The sequence below is a fragment of the Diabrotica virgifera genome, chromosome 8 (assembly GCF_917563875.1).
Source record: "Diabrotica virgifera virgifera chromosome 8, PGI_DIABVI_V3a".
NCBI classification, from domain to species: Eukaryota; Metazoa; Arthropoda; class Insecta; order Coleoptera; family Chrysomelidae; genus Diabrotica; species Diabrotica virgifera.
Genome location: NC_065450.1, coordinates 58679387 through 58705188, shown reverse-complemented (window position 1 = coordinate 58705188; position 25802 = coordinate 58679387). Strand labels below are relative to the sequence as shown.

General features: G+C 34.7%; 1 protein-coding gene across 3 annotated transcripts in view; it reads right to left on the bottom strand.

The window, feature by feature from the left end:
• LOC126889288 (cholinesterase 1-like) overlaps window positions 1-25802 on the bottom strand; it is a 148618-nt gene that overhangs the window by 16942 nt on the left and 105874 nt on the right. For all 3 annotated transcript variants that reach the window (XM_050657414.1, XM_050657412.1, XM_050657413.1), the window contains exons 6-8: window positions 15469-15659; window positions 6974-7166; window positions 534-733 (exon numbers count right to left, since the gene is read on the bottom strand). In XM_050657414.1, coding sequence (XP_050513371.1) covers window positions 534-733; window positions 6974-7166; window positions 15469-15659 — 584 coding nt within the window. The remainder of the gene's footprint in view (window positions 1-533; window positions 734-6973; window positions 7167-15468; window positions 15660-25802) is intronic.

Sequence of the window (25802 nt, the reverse complement as noted above, 5' to 3'; positions counted from 1 at the left end):
TTTGCACTAATCATCACAGTTTAGAACTAAGACGAAGAATGGTTAAGTGCTACAATTGTATGGTACAGAAATGTGGACGCTAAAGTATCGACCATGAACAGGATTGAAGCATTACACATGTGGACAGACGGATGCTGAAGACAGGCACCTTGAACAGCAAGAAAAACTAATGAGAAAGTGCTAAGGAGGGTCAACAAAGATAGAGAAATGCTGAAGACTGTTAAACACCCGGAAATGTCTATTCTGGGACCGATAAGGAGGGGAAATTGATGTAAACTACTACAACTGATTCTTAAAGGCAAAATAGAGAGCTGTAGAAATGTAGGAAGAAAACAAGAAGTATCATGGTTAAAAACATTCGTGAATGGACTCAGATATTAAATGCAGGCCAATTATTCCATAATGCAGAAGATCGAGAAGCCTTCGCAATGGTAATCGCCAACGTCGGATAATTCTGCTATAGCACGTGAAGAATAAGAAGCTATATTAGTACATTTTAATATATTTTAACATATTTTGAATAAATACATTACCTCGATTAAAGTAGTTCGGTTTTCAAGAAATGTGGTATTTGTATACAGCTGTTTCAGTAATGCTCCTACAGTAGCTCTGTCAGCTTCAGCCACGTTAAGTTCAGGGTGTACAAGTCTGCTGGGATCACCATCAGCATATTTAGATTTTGCGTCAAACTCTTCCCATGTGTCAACGCTCCATGGAGTACGGACAGAAGATGCTGCAAAGTATATTGCTTTTATACTAAATTTATCTTAGCTAGTTCGTTGACATTTTCAATGAATTAGAGATTATGAATGTACTGTATACATTCCAACTTTAAAAAGGGGAAAACCCTTGATAGACTCCAAGACTACATTTGAATTTACTACATTTTTCACCTACTCACTTAGTGCAGTCACTGAAGGTGGACATGAGCTATTACCTCTGATTTCGTTAAACCTCCATAGATTTGCATGAAAATTGGTGAGTGGTTAGAGGATATCTCAAGGAACAAAGGTGACATGGTGCCAACTTGCGCTTTTACCCTGGGGGTGGATGCCACCCCTCCTCGGGGGTAAAAATTATTTTATTAAAAATAACCCCACAATTCGATAGAGGGACAAATTGTAAGCAACATTTGGCATATAAAGTTATTAAAATAAATAAAAACTTTTTGAATTATTAAAGATCAAAGATTTTAATTTTTCGCGAGAAAAATGCATGTTTTTACCCGATTTTTCATAAATAAGTCAAAAATTATAAATTTTTACAAAAACTTATTATAATCAAAATTGAGGCTAATAAGAAATCAAATAAACTCCTTACTAGAAAAACCTTTCAATGTTAACTAAAAGTGAGTTAAGGTAATTGAATGTATATTTCTTTCGTCGAGTACCTAAATCTAAGTATTCAAGCTTAAATACCGGGAAAATGATGCATTTTATAACATAAACTTATTAAACATTTGTCAAAGTTCATAGAAATATCTATCAAATAAGTCCTCAAACAAGTTGATAGCATTAAAATTTATGCACCAAAAATGTTTTAAAATGTATCTTTTAAAAATTTTTCCAAAAAATGTTATGGTTTTTTTTGTAAATAACTCCGTTAATTTTTAAGACAATAGGTTCAGCTAAGAACTAGTTAAAAGTTGATTCCAAGAGCTATTAAAAAACGTCAAAATTAGTCTTTTAAACTTCTTACCTTTTTAAAAATAAAAGGTTAAATGGCCCCGGTTACATGGTTCTCGCAGCAAAATTGAAATTTTAAACGTTTCTATCTCGGTTAGTTTTTACTCTGCGGAAATAGTAAATGGGTAAAGTATTTGAAACAGAAAAAACTAAAATTTAGTTTTATATCATTTTTTACGTATATTGAGTATTTTTGGAGTTAGTGTCAAAAGAAAATGAAAAGTACAATAATTTTAAAAATTTTGATTTCTTTAAATTATATCTTTTTTTTCAAAAATATGCATTCTAAACCGGTCAAAATTGTTGAAATCATTAACTATGTTAACCTAAAGAAATTATTGTGTGGATTACTACAAATTTTAATTTTTGTGGAAATGGCGTATGTTTTATTTTTCACTTTTTCCTAAAAAAATCGAAAGGGATCTTTTATTTTCATAATAACTAGCTTAATTTTGATGCTATTAACTTCTACTGGAGCTCATTTGATAGGTATTCCAAAGTACTTTGACAAGTGCCTAATACGTATATTCTATAAAATGCATCGTTTTCCCGTCATGTAAGCTTGACTACTTAGATTTGAGTACTCGTAGAAAAAAATATACATTCAATTTCCTATAACTCACTTTGAAATAACATCAGTTTAGTTCTTTAAGTGGGAGTGTATTGAGTTTTTTATTATCTTTAATTTTGGTAATAATAGCTTTTTTACAAAAGCTTATAGTTTTTGAGTAGTACGTGAAAAACAGATTTAAAACATGCATTTTTTTAAGAAAAAATAAAATCTTTGATATTTATAACTCAAAAAGTATTGATTTATGTTAATAACTTTATATAACAAATGTTGCTTAGAAGTTGCCCCTCTATCGATTTCTGGTATTATTTTTAATAAAAAAAATATCACCCCCGAGAAGGGGTGGCATGCACCCCCAGGGTAAAAGCGCAAGTTGGCATCATGTCACCTTTGTTCCTTGAAGTATCTTCTAAGTGCTCACCAATTTTCATGAAAATCGATGAAGGTTCAACGAAATCGGAGGTGAAAACCTTCAGTGACTCCACTAACTCTGTTTTTCATTACTATTAAAATTAAAAATAAATTCTCAGCTATCAATACTTAATTAATTTTATCCCAATATCTTAACATTTATTAATATACCTAATATTCAAATCTAAACTTTCAATAGTTCAATATGTAGTAAAAAATTTTTACATTCAGGTCTCTACAATCAAGAAAAATAATTTTTTTGGTTAAGACACTTACATCTCTTTCAACTATATTTTCCTCATTTAATATCAGTTCTTATTCCATTCTATACTTCACACAACTTACAGATATTAATAGTATTTTCTTATTCTATTAAAATTAGTCACGTCAACCATATGCCACCAACCATGTATTCAATACCAATAGTTTCTTACTATATATATTATTATTCCATTAAAATAACATTTGTTTTTAAATACTTTTTTCTACAACCGTGTTAAAAATGCAATTTTTAGGACTCCATACGAGCGTTAAAAATCCCACTTTAAGGCACTAGTGCTTTAAAATTTTTAAGACACTGCAGTTCGTATTGACCGTATAGGCAATTTTGATGTAATGTCAAAAAAATATAAAAATGGAATGTCAGTCGTTTGTACGTTTGTAGAAAAAATATTGTATGATATGCGTGTTAAAAAGTACATTTTTAAGGAACTCATGTGAATTGCAGAACTCGCTTCGCTCATTCTGCAAACTTTCACATGCCCTCCTTAAACGTGTACTTTTAACACATATCATAAATAACTATTAGACAATTTCAACAATATTCATTCATCACAATATCACAACTTTACTTAACTAAATTTAATTTTTCCACTCAGTTAATTTTGAAAAACAGTTTATGACGGTACATAATGTTTCAGCAGACTTTTGCTTTTAAATTCAATTTGTACTAATGAATGTATTACAACTCATTAACCTTTATTTACAAATTAAAACTTACAATAAACTTTTTTAATACCTGCATATTTCAATATACCAATTAAAATTATATAAAATTTTTCGGATAACTGATGAAAAATCCACCTAACTTCCTTTGACATCTTGTCATACATTGCTGGCGCCAAACTGTCTAATAATCAGTTGGTCGTTAACTTCTCACTAGAACACAAGTACCTTGTGCAATTTTCGAGCAAGGATGAAATACATTCACATGTGATCTTTAAAATCTTAAGATATCGACTTAATGTCGACTAGCTACTTTTTAATATAGAATGTAACAATAATGTAATTTAGAGATTTTTACACCTATTGAAGTGGCTAGTTACAATTACTTGTACACTGGACGTAAGTAACCATATTTTCTTAGATTTTTTTCAACTGTCAAAATTTCACCCTTTTGATTTTTAATCTTAGTGGTTCACTTATTTCCAGGTTTACACTGATGGTGGTCAGTTTGACCGAAAATGTTTTGTACTTCCACTCCCTTCTGGATAAATTTTATGAATTTTAATAAATTCATATGCCTATATACAACATAAGTGTTTACTTTATTCCACGTTGTTTACTTCATTCCACGTTGAATACATTCCATCATTACTGAATGGAGGAGAACACTCCACTCTTTTTACATGACTGAACCATTCTCTTCGTCTTTGCCTACCCCATTTTACTACATCTTGCACGCCACATTGTTCCCTAATAATGTTTCGTATTCTATCCCTTCTTGTCTTCCCTGTTCCCTGTTATTGCTCCTAGAGTCTTCATTTCGGCTGTTCGTAGCATGCTTTTAGCTTTATTGGTTTCTTCTCTTGATTCAATGCCATAGGTTATAACAGGTCTAATGCAAGATTTATAAATTCTAACTTTGCTCTTCATTCCCATCATCATCATCATTATGCAACCTCTTCTGTCCATTGCTGGACATAGGTCTCTCCCATTCTTCGCCATTCTTCACGGTTATGTGCTTCTTGTTACCATTTCTTGGATATTCGGTTAATGTCGTCCATCCAGCGTGTTGGTGGTCGTCCTCTGCTGCGTTTGTCTTCTCTTGGGCGCCAGTCAATTAGTTTTCTGGTCCATCTGGAGTCTTTCAGTCGCGCTATGTGACCTGCCCAATTCCATTTCAGCTTGGCTATACGTTCAACGACATCAGTGATACCTGTTCTTTTCCTTAAGTCTTGGTTCCTTATTTTGTCTTTCTTTGTCACGCCGAGAATCGATCTTTCATGCGCCTTTGTGCCACTCGCATTTTTAGTGCTGTTGTTTTTGTGAGCGTGAGGGTTTCTGCTCCGTATGTCATAATAGGAAGAACGTATTGGTCAAAAGCAAGTGTTATTCATCGTTGAAATTCGCAAGTCTGATTGTCCTTGCCTATTCTGATTTCATGACCGAGATATATGTACTTTTGTGTCAATTCTACCACTTGATTTTGGATGGTTAGGTGTTCGCTGGGAACTAAATTTGTCATAAATTTGGTCTTACTGATGTTCATTTTTAGACCTATTGTTGAAGATACGTTTTCTAATTCTAGTAGCATTTGTTGTGCTTCACCCAGATCTTCGGTAATAAGTACTATATCGTCGGCAAAACGCAGATGATTGAGCATTTCTCCATCTATTTTTATTCCTCTATTTTCCCACTTTAGCATGTTAAAGGCGTATTCGAGGACCGCTATAAATAATTTAGGTGAGAGAGTGTCGCCCTGTCTCACACCCCGCTTGATATGAATTTCTCTGGTAGTATCATGTACTTTTACACGCATTGTGGCGTTTTGGTATAATGTTTGCACTAACTTTGTAAACCGGTAATCTATTCTACTATTGTTCACAGCAGTTATAATGCTGTCTAATTCCACAGTGTCGAAGGCTTTGTGAAAGTCTACGAAGATAAGCACCAGTGGTGTATTATATTCTATCGACTTTTCTATTAAGGTTTTTACTGTTTGTAGGTGATCGTTTGTTCCGAATTTTGAGCGGAATCCAGCTTGTTCTCGGGGTTGGTAGAGATCTAACTTCTTTTCTAGTCTTGTCGTAATTATTCAGGTAAATATCTCCATTCTCATATATGGGTTATTCCAGACCACATCTCTCAAACATCCGGACATGACTACGGCCTTGATTATTTGTCCTGTTAGCTCTTTGGCTGAGTCATGATAACTTGATAAGTCTGCATCTAGATATTTGAACTAGTTTAACTATTCTATAGGTTTCTTCTCTACCACAAGTTTGCATCTAATTGGATCTTTTTCATTGGTAATGCATTTTGTTTTCTGCATGGATATGTTTACGTTGAGTCGTCGAAATGCTTGGTAGAATCGATAAAGTTGTCTTTGTAGGTCATCCTCATCCTCTGCAATCAGGGCTACATCATCCGCATAGCACACTATATACTGACTCTACTGTGACCGAGTTGTAGCGATTCAACATCTTCTATTATTTCATCCATTAGCATATTAAATAGAAATGGGCTGAGGCTGTCTCCTTACCTGATTTTCCCTGTTGTTGGTATGTTGCCTATAGTAGCGCCGTTTGTTTCAATTTTTGCCGTATTGTTATTGTTCATTTGTTTTATGACTTCAACAATGTTTGCCGGTATCCTTTTTTGTTTCATTTTCTGTAATACATCGCTAAGTCTGACTCTGTCAAATGCTTTCGTTAGCAAATGTATGCGGGTTTGTTATATTATATCAACTTTTCTTTCATTTGTTTCATGACACATATTGTGTCCGCCGTTGACGTGTCTTTTCTGAATCCTTGTTGTTCTTCTCTGTTCTTTATCTATGATTCCAATTTACTCTTGAGTATGCCTGTGGATAGACTTCATTGTCGTATAAGAGAGTTATTCCTCTATAGTTGTCTGGGCATGATATTTGTCCTTTCTTAAAAATCGGTATTGTGATTTGTGATGCCAGTTTTGTTGTTTCTCTGCTCTGTCTAAGATTTTGTTAAACAATGTTGGGAGACAATTAGTGAGTTTCTGACCGCCGTATTTCAGCAGTTCGATCGGTATTCCATCAGTATCTGGCGATTTTCTATTCTTTAGGATCGTCATTCTCTCTTCTGCTTCAGTTTCTTTAGAGATATACCTGTCTTCCGTTTTGTAATCGTGTTCGAAAAAAGTGGAAAGTAATCATTGTATAACCAGTATAAATATGTCCTGTGGTGTATATTATGTTAAACAAGTCTACTATAATGTCTAATAAAGTTTCATCAATTTTATGTACTAAAGCTTTCTAAAAAGTCCTTCACAAATGTAATATCGTCAAGTTAAAATAACCGTCAAAATAATACATTAAATAAAAACTTACACGGAATAAACCACAACAGTTCTTGTGATGTGTATCCAGCTAATAAAGTAGCATGGTTAAAATCTCCATCCAAAAATGCTTGATGTTGAGGTTTGGTTAAGAAAGGCTCTTCAATATATTCTTCTTCAACTGATGGGGCCCAAATAAGATCGGGTATTATACTGACTGTTTGCGTAGCTTTATCATCAACTAACTAAAAATACAGAAAGTTTATAAATCATAGTTTTGCTGTAAAACGAAAACTAGAGTTTTACTCCTATAGTCCATTGAAATATTATATTTAGGGTTGCATTTCTTAGAGGAGTCAAATTTATTTTTTAGTGTGTAGGAGAATTCAGTAGAAGCTTAAGTTCAAGCTTTTGGGGTCGCCGCCCTTGTCCTCCGGCCGGCCGCCATCTTGGAAAAATGGGTGCAAAGGGCTTTCGCGCTGTATCTCCTAAACTAGCAACCATACAGAAAATTTAATTTCAATTAAAATGTAACAAATTAAATTTTCTACAATTTCATAACTATTACTTTTTATCGTCAAGTGACCAGCAAAAAAGTTATAAGCAAAAATACGTGAAAATTTTGTAAGAAGTTTCCTTTTGGAGGTTATAACTTTTTTTTTCGTTCATTATACAATAAAATAACATCATAGCGATTTTGTAGAGAATTTTTCAGCAAACAATTTCCACTATAACGTTGTTTAATTTTATTATTTATTTATCTAGGTTTTACAGCGCTCCAAACGGGTCTAGGACGTTTCATCGCCGCCGTTTCGATGCCGCCAGTTCGATGCCGATGCCGGCCGATTCATCGCCAGTCAATTAATCGCTATCTGATATATTTCCGAATTTTGGACAGTTACAATTATTATTTATTTTTAGTATTAATTAGGAATTCTAGGAAATGCGAGATATGACGGCGATGAAATGGACTGGCGATGAACCGGCGGCATCGAAACGGCGGCGATGAACCGGCGGCGATGAAACGCCCCATTCCGCTCCAAACTTGACCAGATTCTCGAATTCTCATAGGAATACAATAAAAACAAAACCTTGGGCTTACTTTTCTGTCTATATATTTATTTATTATGATTTTAATATTCCTATGATATTATTAAGCTATTTTTGACCCTTTTCCCGGCCACCTATGAGGTAGAGTCTGGAGGCGCGTTTTTGTGTGGTATCCCCAAAAGGCCTAATCCACGGACAATTTCTAGACAAAATAATATTATTTATTATTATATGTTGAAAAAGATCCATCGTAGTTATTACTTTTTCATTTTTTCGATGGTCCAGGTTGCGAGTCATGATCTGAATCAGTATCCGAGGTGAATTTTTGAGGTATAATGAGAGTTAGAGTTGGTGTCATTGTCGGTAATTCATCTACCAATTCATTTTCTTCAATAATTAATGTTGATATGTCCACGATGTTGCTGCAACTTTCACCACCACAATAGAGGTACACTGCTGAACATTTGAGGTCTGCTTTTCGGCAACCACATGCACTTGCAGTTTCCATTGCATCTGCTAAAGATGAATTTCATAAGCTCGAAGGTACTGGAGGCTTATGGAAGTTTGGATTCGTATCCAAAATTTTCCATGCTTTTTCTATCCCCAATTTTCTGGATCATAATGTTTACCGAGCCATGACTGAATCTGGTGATACACTCGGAGTCTGAAAACGGGCTGCATCTTGTGTTGGAGGAAGTGAGAAGATATTAAATGCATTTTTTGTCACTGTTTTAACGAATCGTTTGTATCTCCGGGTTTCCAGAGAATCGTCTTTATTTCCGGCATATAAAGAGACGAAAAACGTTTGCCGATAACAGTGAGTAAAGATGGCTAGACTTTCCCACTGACAAATAATTTTCTCCAGAGGTTTCTTACAAATAAAATCACCACTCATGATGCGCTCTTACAAAAAACACAAAATGCTTATCTAATCACAAAAATATAACTTTTACCCACAAGACTCTCAATAGTATTATCTATAAAACTCAAAATACTTCTCATAATTTTTAAAACGACTGCACGTGGCCAAATAGGTAGCACAACTGTAAGCATAAGTTAAGTAGAGGGGAACCGACTGCTGTGCCACCTAGGATAAATTATAATAATAAAAGTAATAGCAGGCAAATATTCAGTCCGGTACCGAAGAAAATTGACGTAATTTCAAATTTTGTCAATTCGTGTTTATTGCGCAATTAACTTCTAAAATACTATGTAAAGATGATACAAAAAGACCAAACTGTAGAAATGTGCTGAGCCACTATAGGGTAGTTGCGCCGTTACTGAAATACGCGCTATGTTAGACCTTGTTTCAGATGCATAATGACGCAACTGTAGATAGGGTTGAAAATGGGGCGATTAAATTAAGATAATGAAATTCGAACCAATATCGATGAAAATAAAAGCCATCGTTGTCAAAAAACAAACGCCATACCGAAGCTCCTGGACGATTACTCTTTATTTAATCCCAATTTTAAATATTTAAAAATCGTTTTTTTGCTCTTCTGAAGAATTTTGCATTTTGCGGTTGCGTCATTCTTCTTCTGGACCGGCGAATTTATCCTCATACAATTTCTTGAGCCTTTTCTATATATGCTTAAGGTTCTAAGTTTTATAGTGGGAAGAAAGGTCAAAAATATATTAATAATAGCATAGGAATGTTAAAGTCATAATAAATTGTATGAATAAAAAATATTAAGATTTAAAAGTAAGCCTAAGTTTTTGTTTTTATTGTATCCTTGTAAAACCTAGATAAATAAATAGAATTAAACACCTTTATAGTGGAAATTGTTCGCTAAAAAACCCTCTATAAAATTGCTGTAATGTTATTTTATTGTAAAAGAACTGAAAAAAAGTTATAACCTCCAAAAGAAACTTGTTAAAAATTTTTACTTATTTTTGTTTATATCTTTTTTGTTAGTCACTTGACGATAAAAAGTTATAAGAACAAAATTGTAGAAAATTTAATTTGCTACATTTTATGTTTTATTAGATTTTCCGTAGGGTTGGTAGTTTACGAGATATAGCGCAAAACCCCTTTGTGCCCCTTTTCCAAGATGGCGGCCGGGGAAAAGGGTGGCGATCCCAAAAACTTAAACTTCTACTGATCCCCCTACACATTAAAAAAATAAAATTGACTCCTCTAACAAATGCAAGGTATGGCCTAAAAAATGTAACATTTCAATGGACTAGAACAGAGTACGTGGGACCAAGTTTTCGTTGGAATTTTTACCACGCTGAGCAAGCAGGAAGTGGGATGCAATTCTTATATCTCCCCTAGCCTTCTTTGCCTCAGCATTCGTATGGCTTGCAAATTAAAGAAACCGCGAAGGCGTTACCAGGAAATTGGTCTCAATAGAAGTTTTATTATTTTAATTTTATTAAAATAAAACTTTCGCTTAATATAGAAAATTTAGTTTCGTGCCAGGAGTCTCATACTTAATTGTCCATTTGCTAAAAGGTGCTAGAATTTACACTGCGCTTAGTTCTCAATTAGAAATATGGACTTAAAATGATAACACTGCCGGCTTCTCACATACTATAATTCAATAACCTATGCTATGTTATTATAATTTGTAGACAACTAAACTTAAGAGTGTAGGTGGCATATAGTCATAGAGTATTAATTTCATCTGCCAAATATAGGTGGTTATTTCGTTTAGTTTTTGAATATTATTGGAAAATCGTTACTTATTTGTTGTTACAGATTGATGTTACATCAGTTGTTACATCAATGTAAAAAGAAAAAAAGAATATATAACACCATGACAAGAAGTATCCTTAGTTGTGGGTGTGAAAACTGGACAATAAATGAGAAAATCAAAACCAAAATTAGAGCAACAGACATGGAATTCCTAAGCAGAGGCTGCAGCAGAGTAACAAGAAGAGATATAACAAATAACATAGAGATTAAGAAAAGAATGGGAATGAACTCGGATATAAAAGACTACATCCAGACGGATGACGTCACCTGTCATCGACGTCGACAAAAAATCGACCTGTTTTGGGATTTCTCTCAAAAACTGTCCATTCTATAGAAAATGAATTTATTCCAACTCAAACTTCCTCACTGTATAGGGGAGAAAAGGGAGACTTGATCCCACCGTTACATTTTTAAATTTATCACAGTTTTGGGTATTATACACCCGAAAAATATACTGCTAATAAATAACGAGTTTTTGTAGAATCTCGTAAGATGGAGAAACTAATCATGTCTCCCCGTACTCCGGGAGACTTGATCCTTGTGTATGGGAGACTTGATTATGCCTTTCCAGATTTACGATATTAAAATAAAACAGATTTACGATATTAAAATAACACCAAAAATTGGATGCTGAAAACTAACTTTACTCAGCCATGACTTATAATAAATAATATTATTAAAAATATATAACACTTTCGGCAGAAAATTATACTGAAAAATTATACAAGAAAAAAAATTATTCTCGAATATTGAAAATATCTTAGTGATTTAGGAAAGACAAAACATCCTATGCGCTTACTGTAGTTCCTAAAAGTCGGGCTTGGTAACTTTTTTTAAAATATGGTCACGTGCGACTTCACCCATGTCTTCTTTTTTTAGCCACTTAAAGGTTTCTTCATCCCTTTTTTGGGAAAATTTGATTTTAAAATCCTCATTCTTTTTTCCCATTATCTGTCCTACGTAACGATGGACTCAGTTTCTTTCGGAGACACAGCTGACAATTACCCAATCTTGCACACTCAATTCAAACTCGTCACCTTCTGCTTCCGATTCACATTCACTATCTGTCTCTACTTGAATTTCATCATTAGGATCATATTCAGACTCTGACGATGGTCATATAATGTCACTGCCCCCGAACTTAAAGATTCCCTCAAATCCTCAAGTTGTTGTTTAGTTATTCTTTTTAGTGCTCTTATTTTGGCTCTTTTTCTAATTTTTTCTCTTCTTTAGCCTTAACTTCAGCTTCAAGCGCAAGTTTTTCTGGTGTTGCTGTGAGAATTTTTGTAGTTGCTCGCTTTCTACCCTTTGTTGAAGTCCTGGGCGCGGCTTTAGGGTGGGGTCTAATCATTTCTGGGCTAGCAAAAGTGGCAGAAGTGAATGGCTGGTTATTGTGCTCTTTTGATGTTTGTTGTAGCTGTTCATTTTGCGAAGTATCTCCATTTACAGAGTGGGATCTAATTATTTGAGGTGTGGTGAAAGTGCCAGTAGAAGTAGAAGGCTGATTTTTGTCCTCAATTAGTGTTCGTCGTAGTTGTTGATTATGTGAAATGGATCCACTTGATGGTGGTGGAAGTGCCAGTTGAAGTGGAGGGTAGGTTATTGTTATCTATGGCTGGTTGTGCAACATCAAACTGGGATAAAGTGGATTTGTTTTCGGGATCTTCGCGATTTACGCCGACATAAAATCTTCATCGGTAAAATATTGGAATTGAAAGGCCATATACCCGTAACTCCGAATCCACTCTCAATATTACGTGGAGTAAAAGCTAGGGGGAAAGCGTAAGCTAAGCATCCTCCGACTTCATCTATTGTAGTTGTAGCTGTAAGAAGAACTATTCCGTGTTCTTTGGCATACGTTATGGCTTCCAGTCTAACGTAGCTATCGTGATTGCCCATTATGATTAAGTATTTATTTTCGGTAATCGCCTTTACATGTTTTTGAAAATGTTCCAAAAATTTGACGAAATTAGAAGCGGTCATCCATCCACTTTCATAAACTACGCCGTTGGTCCCTGGTGGGCAATGATCAATCATGTGATCTTGTCAAAGTTTTCGAGGAAAAACCATAAAAGGCGGTTTATGGTTTCCAATTGCGTTGATTGCACAACAAAGAGTTACTGTTGCTCCACGTTCCCCTGACGTAATTTTACCAACCTGTTTTGCACCTTTGCATGCAATGATCTTCTTTGGCTTATGGACAGTTGAAAGGCCAGTTTCGTCTACGCTGCAAATTGCTTCTGGTCTAATTCCATTGCTTTCAAGAACTGTCTGTAAATTTATGAAAAATTTTGATACATTGTTTCTGTTGAAGCTAGTTGCTCTAGTACCTAAGACTGGTTGCTTCTGGAGATCGTAGTGATAAGGTCTTCATCCTCTTCAGAAATCCGTATAGCCAGTCGTAACTGGCTTGCTTATGTTTATTCCACGAAGCAGGTATTTTTTATTATTTCTTACGGCAAACTCGTACGCTAGTTCTTTTGCTTGTTTGGTTGTAAAGCCATGGCGTAATTTGCTGGCAACATCTAAATAATCTTTAAACATATTTTCCTCTGCATTTGTAAATATTTGAGCCTTTTTGTAATCAGGATAATAGGTTATTTCAACATTTTCGGATCGTCGGCGAACGCATCTTTTTAATGTCATAACATTTATTTGATAACGACTTGGCGTTCCCTTGAGAGACGTTCCGTTATTAATAACGTGTAAAACAGCTTCTTTTAACTTCTGGCTGTTGACTGGTGTTATTTTCTTTGCTCCTTCCCTCCTTTTCTATTGACGTGGCATATCTATAAAATAAAAAACACTCATCTATAAGGAGTTTCTGGGAGACTTGATCCCGGGATCATATCTCTCAGATAAGATGGAATCAAGTCTCCCCAAGACGCCATTTTAATATTTTTGTCTATAAAAATATGACGACAAACTAGAACTCATTGCAAACTGTGCAAAACGTAAACTGAATGATTATGGTGTTAAATAAAAATTATACGAAAAACTCACCTTAACGAATATTAAAGAAAATCAACTTGAAATAATTCTGAAAACACTTCTCAGTAGGGACAAAAAACTTGTAATAAACACGTGCTCTTCGAGTGCATTCTAATACAAACTAAATTAAATGGGATCTTCATACATACTAACAGCTACGCTTTGTTGCCGGTTGTATAATTTTAGGCTACTTTTTTACTGAAATTTTAAAGAGTGATCAAGTCTTCCATATGATCAAGTCTCCCTCTTCTCCCCTACGTATATGAAAATTTAGGAAGACACTCCGGCACACTAGGTGACTTAAAGCTTGATAATATGGAAAGAGCCTTCTTCTTAAGGTGCCTATCCGTTCCGGATGTTGGCGATCAGTATGGCTATCCTAACTTTGCTTGCTGCTATTCTGAACAGTCCGGTTGTCGATGTATTAAACCACTTTCTCAGATTTTGAAGCCAAGATATTCTTCTTCTCCCTGGTCTTCTCTTTCCAAATACCTTGCCCTGAAGAATGAGTTGCAACAAGCCATATATCTGTTCATTCCTCATAACATGGCCCAGATATTCCAGTTTGCGCTCTTTGATTGTGTTTATAATCTCGCATTCCTTGCCTATTCTCAAAATTTCTCTCACGATTTACCCACGAAATTCTCAAAATGCGCCTGTAACACCACATCTCGAATGCCTCGAGTTCTCTCAAAGAAGCCTTTGGTACGTACTTTGTTTTTTTCGTATTGAGATCAAGTCCGTATTCTCTACTTATATCTGATATGCACGACATTATTCTTTGCAAACCATCTAGACTGTCTGCAAAAACTACAGCGTCGTCGGCATATCTAATGTTGTTAAGACGCACTACATTGACTAATACGCCTTCCTGTAGTTCTCCCAGCGCTTGCTCGAAGATACATTTAGATTAAACAGCACCGGGGACAGGATGCATCCTTGCCTCGCTCCTCTATCTATGGAGACTGCCTCTGTCAATTGGTCATCCACTTTAATATTGGCAGTTTGGTTGTAATTCAAATTATATATGATTGTCAAGTCTCTATCATCTACTCCCGCTTCTTTCAAGATGTTCATGGGTTTGTCATGTTTTACTCTATCAAACGCCTTTTTGTAGTCGATAAAACAAATATACACGTCACAGCCAACATTCCTGCATCTTTACATAAGCACTTGGACAGCGAATAGAACCTCTCGGGTGTCTCTTCGCATTTTTTATATATTCTGCCGTGTATCACTTTCAGAAACGTTTTAAGTAAGTGGCTCATTAGGCTAGTTGTTCTGTAGTCTTCACATGTTTTGGCATTTACTTTTTTGGGTAAAGTTACGAAGGTCGACTTTAACCAGCTTTGGGGTATTTTTTCAGTTACGTATATTTTGTTGAATACAGTTGTTATCCATTTTATTCCTTGTTCATCCATAAGTTTTAAGAATTCTACATAAAACTGATCAGGCCCTACAGCTTTACCATCTTTAGTTGTTTTAATAGCTGATGTGACTTTTTCAATGGTAATCGGTGTCCTGTTTGGCATTCAGTGTCTTCAATGATATTCTGCCTTTTATCTGCAAAAGTTACTTCTACATATTTCTTCCACGTGTCTAGCTTTTCTTCCACACTCAACCATGGTTTGCCTTGGTTATCTGCCAAACACCCAACTCTTCTAGGTTTGTATAAGCCTGCAGCTTCTTTAACTTTTTTGTACATATTGAATGAGCCTATCAGAGCTTAATCTTTTTTCATACGTTGATACTTGGAATAAGTAAGTTCTGCCTTTAAAGGGAGTGAGCTTTTACATAAAACTTACTGTAGCTGACAAATCAACAATATCCTTTACTGGAACATTCTGCAGAACTTCTAATAGTCGTGTAGTATCCTTATCATCTAAAGTACTATCCAACCTTTGAGCTAGTTTGAATGCGTATTGGCCTGGATTTGGAACATTTGAAAAGGTATTCAAAGCACTACCACTCTCCAAAATAGCTCCCCTAAATAAACCTAAAATAAAAAAATACAAAAATTAGCTAGTAAAAATTCAATAAAATAGAGATAACTAGGAAGTTGTAATATGACATGGTTTAGATTGATTGGTAACTAGGTCCAATTTCTCACATCCTAGTTTCAAAAGTTATAACTCGAAATACTGATATCTTGTTTACCTAAAGTTTAACACGAATATCTATACCCTGCTTAGTTATGTATGTGTCTTATTACACTTATATTTGGTCCTTTCCTTGACTCTTCTGTTGTTCTTTATACAGTGTTGTTAGGATTCATCTTGTTTCGCCATATTTTTTAACGCCCTTCGTCTATCTTACCCGAGGGCTTTCTTCTTTCTGTCATAAAGTCCAATGGCCGCCAATTTATTATCTGCTTATTCCGTTTCTCCAATAATTTGTTAAAATAACTGACCTTTATCACTTTATTTATAATTTTTTTAAATTTCTTTCTAACGGTTCTCCATTAAATTCAAGATGGCGGCTAACGCAACGGAGGAATTCAGTCGCGTGTTACACTACCATTTAACCTCTTTAAAGGATAAAATAATTAAATTTGGGGCAGTTCACCTTGTAAGGTTAGGCCTTTTTCGTCTTACCTGAATGGAGTATTAATTTTTCTAGAGCTTTTGATTAGTTCGGTTCCATTTTAACCATTTATTATTCATACATAGCTTTTGTTAAATCATGATCAGTGACGTACTATGTTAATTTTAGTGTACTTTTGTTCTAATATTAACGCTTCTTTTGGGTTTTTCGGATTGCTCTATCTTCACCAATATATTTAATTAATGTTGCATTCAATTATTAATCATCACACCTTTTCCTAATTGGCGATATAAATAACTTTTTACGTCTAATGAAAAGATCATGTTGCTCTCCTTCATCCTGATCATCTACCTCTTTTGCTTTTCATTTTCAGTGAATGATTATTCACTTTCAATTATACTCCGTTCAACTTACGCATCCGAGGCTACAAAAATTACCATCAAGCTGAAAATTGGCAGGATTGTTCAAAATACCATCATAAATGAAATCTAAAAAGTCCTCATAAATCCGACCCGTGCTAAAAATTTTACGCGGGGTCAAAGGTCACCAAATATGGTTTTTAGCGATTTTCAGCGAAACGGTAAGTTTTATCGTAAAATTAGTTCTAACAAAAAATGTAGACTAGATAATTGTCTATAAAAAATTTCTTATTAATTTTTTTCTTCAGAGCCACCGTTTTTGAGATATAACGATTAAAAAGTGGTAATCGTCATAATATGCGCACACGTTTCCACACCACCTTTGAGGTAGTGTACTTAGCGCGTTTTTTTAACGTGGTTTTCCCAGTAGACCTATTCCACGGATCGGTTATGATTCTGTTTAATTTAAAGCTATTTAATAATTGATATTGGCAAGGGTTAAAAATGATAAAAGTTATATAAAGCGGTATAAATTAAAAAAAGGGAAATTTATCAAACTGGTTCATAATTTTCTAATACTTCTGCTTCCCTTGTTCTTCTTCTCATTGTTCTTCTTCCTCTTCTTCATCTTCTAGTTCTTCTTCTTCTTCTTGTTCTTCTTCTTCTTGTTCATCCTGGGTGCAAGTAAATTTTCCAAATAATGACACATCGCATGGCTCCTCGATAGAATCAAATGAATCCTCAATTGTTGGTGATTCAACATTGGAGCACGACCGGTTTTGACAATTAGTGCATGCTACCGAACAAAACAGTCCAACTTTTTTGCAACCACATTTAGCGCTACATCCCTTTTTACAGTTGCAAAAAATTGTGTTTAGGAGTTTTTGCGGCGCAGGGGGGAGTAAAGTTTAAATTGGTTCTAATGAACTCTCGACTAATTTCCATCCTCAGTCTTTTGGATCTAGCTGATAACCAAGCCACACTTGAACTTAGTAATATACCCGAAAAAGATGTTGATGAGCAGCCGCTGAGGTTGAAGGAAGACAAGATAACTGCACTTGTTTTTTGTTTCGAGTACTTTTAAAAAAACATTCATATCGAAACTTATCTAAGCACGCAGTTTTCTTAGGCGCTCCATACACAGAGAGAATAAAGCTAATTCCGTTGGAAATAACTTCTTGTGGAGTTGAATTAGTTTTTTTTTAAACGTCAGCACATTCAAGTAAATCTTGTTTTTCAAACATTTTAAAAACAGTCGTTTTACCCCTCCTGAAAAATGCAGATGTCGTATCACAGCCAGTTATTGCGTGTAAAAATAGTATATGATTTTGACATTTTGCAAAAGTAGATAAACTTTTCGATGAATATATTTCCGATTGGTGTTGAGCTTTTCCAGGTTTTAAAAAAAAATAGTTTTTTCGATTGGAGTTCTACCAGTGAGTAATACGAGCAAGTAGTCTACATCTTCACCTACAACAATAGTTGTATTTGTTAAATTGAATTGCTCTATGGCTGTTTCAATTATCATTACGTCAGCATCATTATTAGCTTGTTTTACCGATATATTTTCAGCAATAAACTTATCTTTCAGCATTGAAATGAACCGAGATTTGTTGTGAGTATTTGCAAGAAATTTCTGTTGAGCGGTAGATACTGTCATAGATTGATCAAATAAAATATTAGAAGATGAAGATGTGTGACGTTCCGCCCCTTATAGAATCGATTATTGATGGGAAGATATTATTTAACTATCCAAAATATTATTTAATTATTTTCAGAATTATTTTCTTTCAATGTTTATTCAAATAGAACTTAAACCCATCTCAGAATTTTTAAATGCTTGATGACGTCACATTTAAAACGTGGCAACATTGGTTTCCCCACTTTGACAGCCAATGCTTAGTAGAGGGGTACGAAGGATTCAGCTGTGAACGTGAGCCTTGGATTGCCATTGTTTCTCGAGTGTTCGGTCTGAATCGTAGTGTGCGGGGTCATTAGACTCAATTATTCACCTCTAATTCTCAGTTCCAAATTGATTAAATATTACAATAAAAGTATAGTGAAGTTATCCAGCAGCAGTGGATTTGAAGAATTTTAGAGCATACTATATCCAATGAGTTCTACCCCGGTAAATACACATTTTATTAAGTATTTTATTCAGCCATTTTGGAAGTCCTTGACATTTGCTAACTAAGTTTCACATAGTCTATTTTCATGGTTTTTATGTTTTATTTTCATGGATCAAACTCATCTAGAGATAATTCAATATTCGTTGTTAATTTGTGCTTCCAGTTGGAAAATAGAGCTAATTTAAACTCCATTTTTTATATTCCTTTCAAGTCTACAGAACTCCTATCTTTTGAACGATGATCAAATAAGTATCCATCGCTTAGTCTTACTATATTTCATCCTTGTATAATATATCTATATACCGGTGTATATATTATAATAAAATATTCTTTCACAGTAATTATATTTTGTATTTCAATTGGAAATTACTTGTGTTATTTGACCAAGGTCATCTGATAGCAACCTGATAAAAGGTCAAGCTGTCTAGTCATTCAAGTTTTTGGACTTAATGACCTATTTCTTCTTATTCCCATAGGAATAAAAACACCTCCTCGTATCTCTTGCTTCTTTTTTTTGACATTGGTAGATTGGTAGTAACACCACACTGTGTTTTTTTTTAGCACCTACCATGAAATCTTAAAGCCACCCTACAACAACACCAAGGCCAGACCACACAGAGAGAAACAATCAATAGGCGACCAGCCTGGATTATTTCCACATTTTCTTTTTTTGAGTACCTCCAGCTGCTTTCCAACAGTTTTCCTCTCCTGTACCTCCAGCAGGACAGCTGCTAGCGAGAGTTAGCACCCTTGGGTGCTCATTACATCAACTTCAAGATTAGGAAAGAGTGGTTTGTTTGGGAACATTTACTGTGCTCTTATTAAAGACAGACTGGTTTTGTGATATTTAGTACATTTTTTTTTATAGTTCAATTGCACACACATTTTTCCTGCTTTATATTTTTTATAGGTTTTTTTTTCTTTACAACATAATATTTAATTGATAGCGTTCCCCAACACTCTGCAATCTATAAAGGTATAAATTTCTGAGCTCAGATATTTTCCCTGATAATAGTAGTCGGTACTCTTATCTTGATTATTTTTAGGCTGTGTTCCACTTTTGTATAATTATTTAAACTCATTCCATTATTTTAGTATATGTTTAATTAAATTTTTAAAAAATTAACTTCACATATTAGTCAAAATTGTAATTATTAACTTTATTTAACTTGAACTTATTAACTTTACTTAACTTTAACTTATTAACTTTATTTAACTTTAACTTTAATTTATTAAATTCATATGAACTTCTGGATTCTAATCCCTCAGATTAGTTTTTGGTTTCACTTGTTATTATTACTATTATAAACCACGAGTTAGGAAAAGGATCTGTGTATCCACTCGTAGGTTTATTTATTCAATAAGGCTTGTGCCTGTCCCACTCACAGTGAGGTATTTATATGTTATATATAGTATCAGGTAGTATTTAATTAAGGTGTACGTATTATAAACGTACAATTATTATTTGGTGAGGGTTCTACTAACCTAGTTGTAAGTTGTACTTCCTGTATTAGAGGTACCCGTAGTCAGTTTTTCTAACCTTATAAAGAGTATTCTTAGATCATAGTTGTATGATGATTTTGTAATTGACTTTCACTAGTATCACTTTTTCCTGTCATGTTAGAGTTACACACTAGTTACTTGTCCTAACTCAGAGATTGTTAAAAAGATCTAGTAGTTACATTCAATAAATATACATTTATTGTGATTTTTTTTTTCTTATTACTCCTTTATTTTTAGTGGTATATTTTATAATTTAATAATCTTTAATAACTTTTCACATACTTGTACTACAAACTTAACATACTCTATAGCAGCGTAGAATACCTGGAAGAGCGTTAACCTAGTTATCCTTCTTCTGGCGCCCAAAAATTCATTCTATTTTCAGTATATTATTATATTTACTCTATCTATTTTCTGAACATTATCTTCATATCTTCTTTTCGAGCCATCATTGTCACTTCCTTTAATCTATTGTCTGGCCAAAAATAGCCGTGCAAATTGGCCGAATCCTTCCTTGAGTGTCAAGTGGCCCTTCTCATACATATTTAGCTAGCCATTCAAGTTATATCTATCTGTTAATGATTTCTCATCTCTAGTCCTGTATCAATTCGATATTCTTTGTCTTGGCATCCTTCCATACAAATACTACTACAAAGTTGTATTTTAGTTACTCCAGCTTCTTCAACGGAGAAGCCACACATTTTTGTCCTTTGGCTACATTAAGTAGACCTTCTTCTTTTTACTACTTCTGTTGGAGTTTACCACTCCCTTTTCATTCACTCCAACAGAAAATCATCAGCTAGTTGTTACATCGGCTTTCCAACGTGGTGGCTTTATTTTTGGTCTGAGACAGTATTCATTTAGGTCAATTCTTCTCTTTTATCTGAAATCTCTTTGTTATTTCCGTTTGGTATCCTATACACATATTGTTACTTATTTATTTTATTTTTAATTTCTGATACATATCAGGTATTCTTAAACGCTGTTTTGATTTTTGTTTATATTTTGGGACCTCATTATAGTATATGTTTGTGCAGCTTACATTCTGGGTTAGATTTTGAATTTTTATTGGGAACTTATATTTAATATTGCTATTAATAATATAATTCATATAACAATTTTATTTCTTCAGTCAATAGTGGTATAGTTGGAGGTACAACTAAGTGTTGATTATTATTATTATTATTATAGATATATATTTTTTCTAGAGTGGTGGTAAGTTACATATAAATAAAAAAAGTTACTTCCAGTATTTAGGTAGTAGGTTTACTTGAGTATACAATATTTATTGGATTATTTATCCATTTATTTGATCTTATATATTTATTTGATCTTATTTATTAGATTATATACTGCATTATATATATATTTTTTTTTTTGCTGGCTATTTTGATTTTGTTGGTGTGTTGCTGATATTTTCTCGGTTTATATTATATATATTTTGCGTGCAAACTTTCATATTTTCATATTTTTCATATTTCTGTTCTTTGGACTATTTGTCAATAACTTTGCTCTCATCATGTGTGCTTTTAAAGCTGAACATCTTCTGGTGGATGAATTGGATTATGAATTAAAGATTCGGGACATAATGCCAGAGGAGTCGACAACTGTCGATAAAAAACGCAATCTTTTGAGAGGTGCTTTGAAACAAGAAGCTGGCAATAGAAGTTTTCTCCAAATTTCAGCTGTATCCCTTCCTTTTGAGGAACAACAAAAAGGAATCACTGAAACATTGGACAGCTTGTCTAAAAAAATCGAAAAGTTTAGGGGAACTGTAAAGGATACAGAGTATGCGCGATTAACATCTTGTCTAGGCCATATTTCTGCCCGTGTACACTTGCTACACTGTCCTTCTGAAGAACAGGAACCGTTCAAGAGGTCTGTTTCTCTTAAAATATTAACACTAGAGGGTGAACTTGATTCTAGAGTTAATCCCATTGCTACCTCTACTCCTAATGCTTCAGTCAATGTACCTAGCTTTACGTACTCCAAACCTGTTCAAGTACACAAATGGGGTATTTCATTTTCAGGTGAAAAACAGCACACTGATGTGATGTCATTTTTAGAAAGGGTTGAATGTCTTCGAATATCTAGAGGTGTTTCTGAAGAGGATTTGTTTGCTGCTTCTGCTGAGTTGTTCACCGGGACCGCTTTTACATGGTTTATGAATAACAGGGGTAATTTTTCTTGTTGGTCTGATCTGATTAAAAAGTTGAAGTCGGATTTTCTTCCGTATTCATTCCAGGATGATTTATTAGATCAAATTAAGAATCATAAGCAGAAACCTGGGGAATCTGTTACTATGTTTATTAATACTATATTAGGTATGTGTAGTCGTTTAGACACTCCTTTGTCAGATTTAGCTAAAATTAAAATCATCCTTAAATGTCTATTGCCCTTTTATCATCAACAATTAGCTCTTATGGACATTCAGAACATTGATGACCTTACTATAAAATGCAAACGTTTGGAGGAAACGTTATCCTGGTCTTCTCAACCTCCATCCACATCTCGATCCTCTTCTAACTCTTCTTCTCAGCCAACTTCCTTTAGGCAACGTTCTTGGCTAAATAAGGGTCATGAACATAATGTTTCGGTTGTTAGTTCTCTTGTCTGCTGGAATTGTGATCAGCCTGGTCACCCATTTTACAATTGTGGGATTCCTCAAAATCGTATTTTCTGCCATGGTTGTGGCCGAGAGAACACCCTTAAAAGAAACTGTTCTAAGTGTTCGGGAAACGACACGTCGGAGGTCCGTCCCCTGAACGTTTCTCCGTCCAACATCCAATCAGGGAATCAAACCCCATCGTCAAACGAAACTGCTGGACCAAGCACATCCAGCAACCCAAACCCATCTTCACGAAAAGGGAAAGGGGTGTCGTTCAAGAAAGCAGCACACACCACAAAACAAAATTAAACCAGAAATTTATTTCTATAGATAATACGTTAGATTCGCTTGATTCAAATGATCACAGATGGTCATTTACAAACGCTTCTTTGATTGGTAGTGTTCAACGTAACAATAATAATTGTGATAGTAATGTGGTTCCATTATCTATATTAGATTCTAGTTTTGTTAATGATGATGATACGTCTGGGTTAGTTCCATATAACGGTTGTAGACAACCAAATACTTTAGATCTAGATATTAATTCGTTATTAGTTAGGAAACAAAATGATAATAGGCCATATCTTCCTATTCAAATTTTAGGACAATCGTGTTTAGCTTTGTTAGATAGTGGCTCTAATATTTCATTGATAGGGGCACATTCGTTAAATTTATTGAAAAATTCTAGTATTCCCATTATGCCCATTTCATCTTTGCAAGTATCTACTGCAGATGGTACAGTTCAGTCCATTACGGGCAAACTCCAAATTAAAATCACAGTGGCAGATTTATGTAGGGAAATTACATTTTATGTTATTCCTTCCGTGCAGAATTCTATAATTTTAGGTATGGACTTTTTCAATGCTTTCAATAGTACCTTAAGTTGTTCTGATTTTTCTTTTTCCATATCTGAATTTAATTTATCTACCCTTAGTGCTATTCACGATTTTGCTAGTTTATCAAGCTCTGAACAAAGGCAATTAGAGAGTATGATCTCTAAATTTACTACTCTTTCTTCAAAAGACAAACTAGGTCGTACGTCGTTAATCTCTCACACTATCGAAGTGGGAAATCCCACTCCTTTCAGATTATATCAGTACCCCATACCTCAAGCCTGGCAGGCAGATTTAGAAAAGGAAGTAGATTCGATGCTTGCTTTAAATATCATAGAACCTTCAACATCGTCCTACTGTTCTCCGCTCTGGTTAACGAAGAAGAAGGATGGATCCTTCAGGATCTGCTTTGACGGTCGAAAACTAAACAGTATCACAACTAACAGGGATGCTTATCCTATCCCCAGAATAGATGTGATTTTGAGCAAACTTCAGAATGCCAAATACATCTCTTCTATTGATTTGTCTAAGGCCTTCCTACAGATCCCACTGAGTGAAGAGAGCAAGAAGTATACTGCTTTTGCTGTCAGTGGTAAAGGATTATTCCAGTTTGTCACCATGCCTTTCGGTCTTGTTTCTGCTCCTCAGACAATGTGTCGTCTGATGGATTTAGTCATTGGTCCACCGTTAGAGCCCTATGTTTTCTATTATTTAGACGATATTTTGGTTGTCACTCCTGATTTTTCCCTTCATATGGAAATTTTAGATAAGTTATTTTTACGTCTTAAGGAAGCTAATCTAACGGTCAATCTGGATAAATGTCAGTTTTGTCGCCCTAGTCTTAAGTTCTTGGGTTATGTTGTGGATAACCAGGGGCTGAGGACTGATCCTGAGAAAATAGTTGCTATCAAAAATTTTCCTATACCAAAGACCACCACCCAAGTCCGTAGGATATTGGGAATGTGTGGCTATTATCGGCGATTTGTACCGTCCTACTCTACTTTGTTGTCACCTCTTACTGATCTTTTGAAGAACAGGAAAAAGGGACAGACCATTACTTGGACTCCTGAGGCTGACGAAGCTTTTAGGCGCGTTAAAGATGCTTTAACGAGCGCTCCGGTTATGATGTCACCTAATTTTGATGAGCATTTTTATCTAATGACAGATTGCTCTAATACAGCTTCTGGAGGCGTATTATTTCAGTTGAAAGATGGCTCCGAACACCCCATAGCGTACACTAGTAAGAAGTTGAACAAGGCCCAGAAAAACTATTCAACTACGGAGAAAGAACTCTTAGCTATCATCCATGGGTTAGAAGCTTTTCGTTATTATCTGGAAGGTCGTAATTTCACTATAATTACTGATCATAGTTCCTTAGTATGGCTTCATAGTATGAAAAACCCTTCACAGAGGCTTTCTCGATGGATATGCAAACTGGCTGCCTATTCATATAAGATTGTCCATAGAAAGGCAAACGGGGTAGTGGTCGCAGATGCTCTTTCACGTGTCCATGATATTAATGTCCTAGATCTGTCCTCGTTAAGTCCTGATATGTGGTATCAGAATATGATTGATAGGGTCACTCAAGACCCACAAAAATATCCTGATTTTAAGGTAGAGAATAATATTCTGTACAAACACATCTTAAGTCCGATAGAGTCCTTATCCAATATGTCGGAGTGGAAAATAGTTGTACCTACGCCAAATAGGGAAAATATTCTGCATATGTTTCATGATGAAGTTACGGCGGGTCATTTTGGTTTTTATAAGACTTATCACCGTATTGCCGAATTATATTATTGGCCTGGTATGCGGAAGTCTATAAAAAGGTACATTTCTAAATGCATGGTTTGTGCTACTTGTAAACCAAGTAACCTACCACAGGCTGGACTTATGGGTTCCTTCAGGAACATAAATTTTCCTTGGCAGATGATCTCAATGGATCTCATTGGACCTTATCCTCGGAGTTACAAGGGTAATACCTATTGCCTGGTAGTTGTGGATTATTTCACTAAATTTCCTTTAGTTTGTCCCCTTCGCCAGGCCACAACTCCAGCAATTTTAAAATATTTGGAGGAACAAGTCTTTTTGGTGTATGGTGTTCCTCAAATTGTGTCATGTGACAACGGTCCTCAGTTTGTATCGAAGGCCTTTAAAGATCTT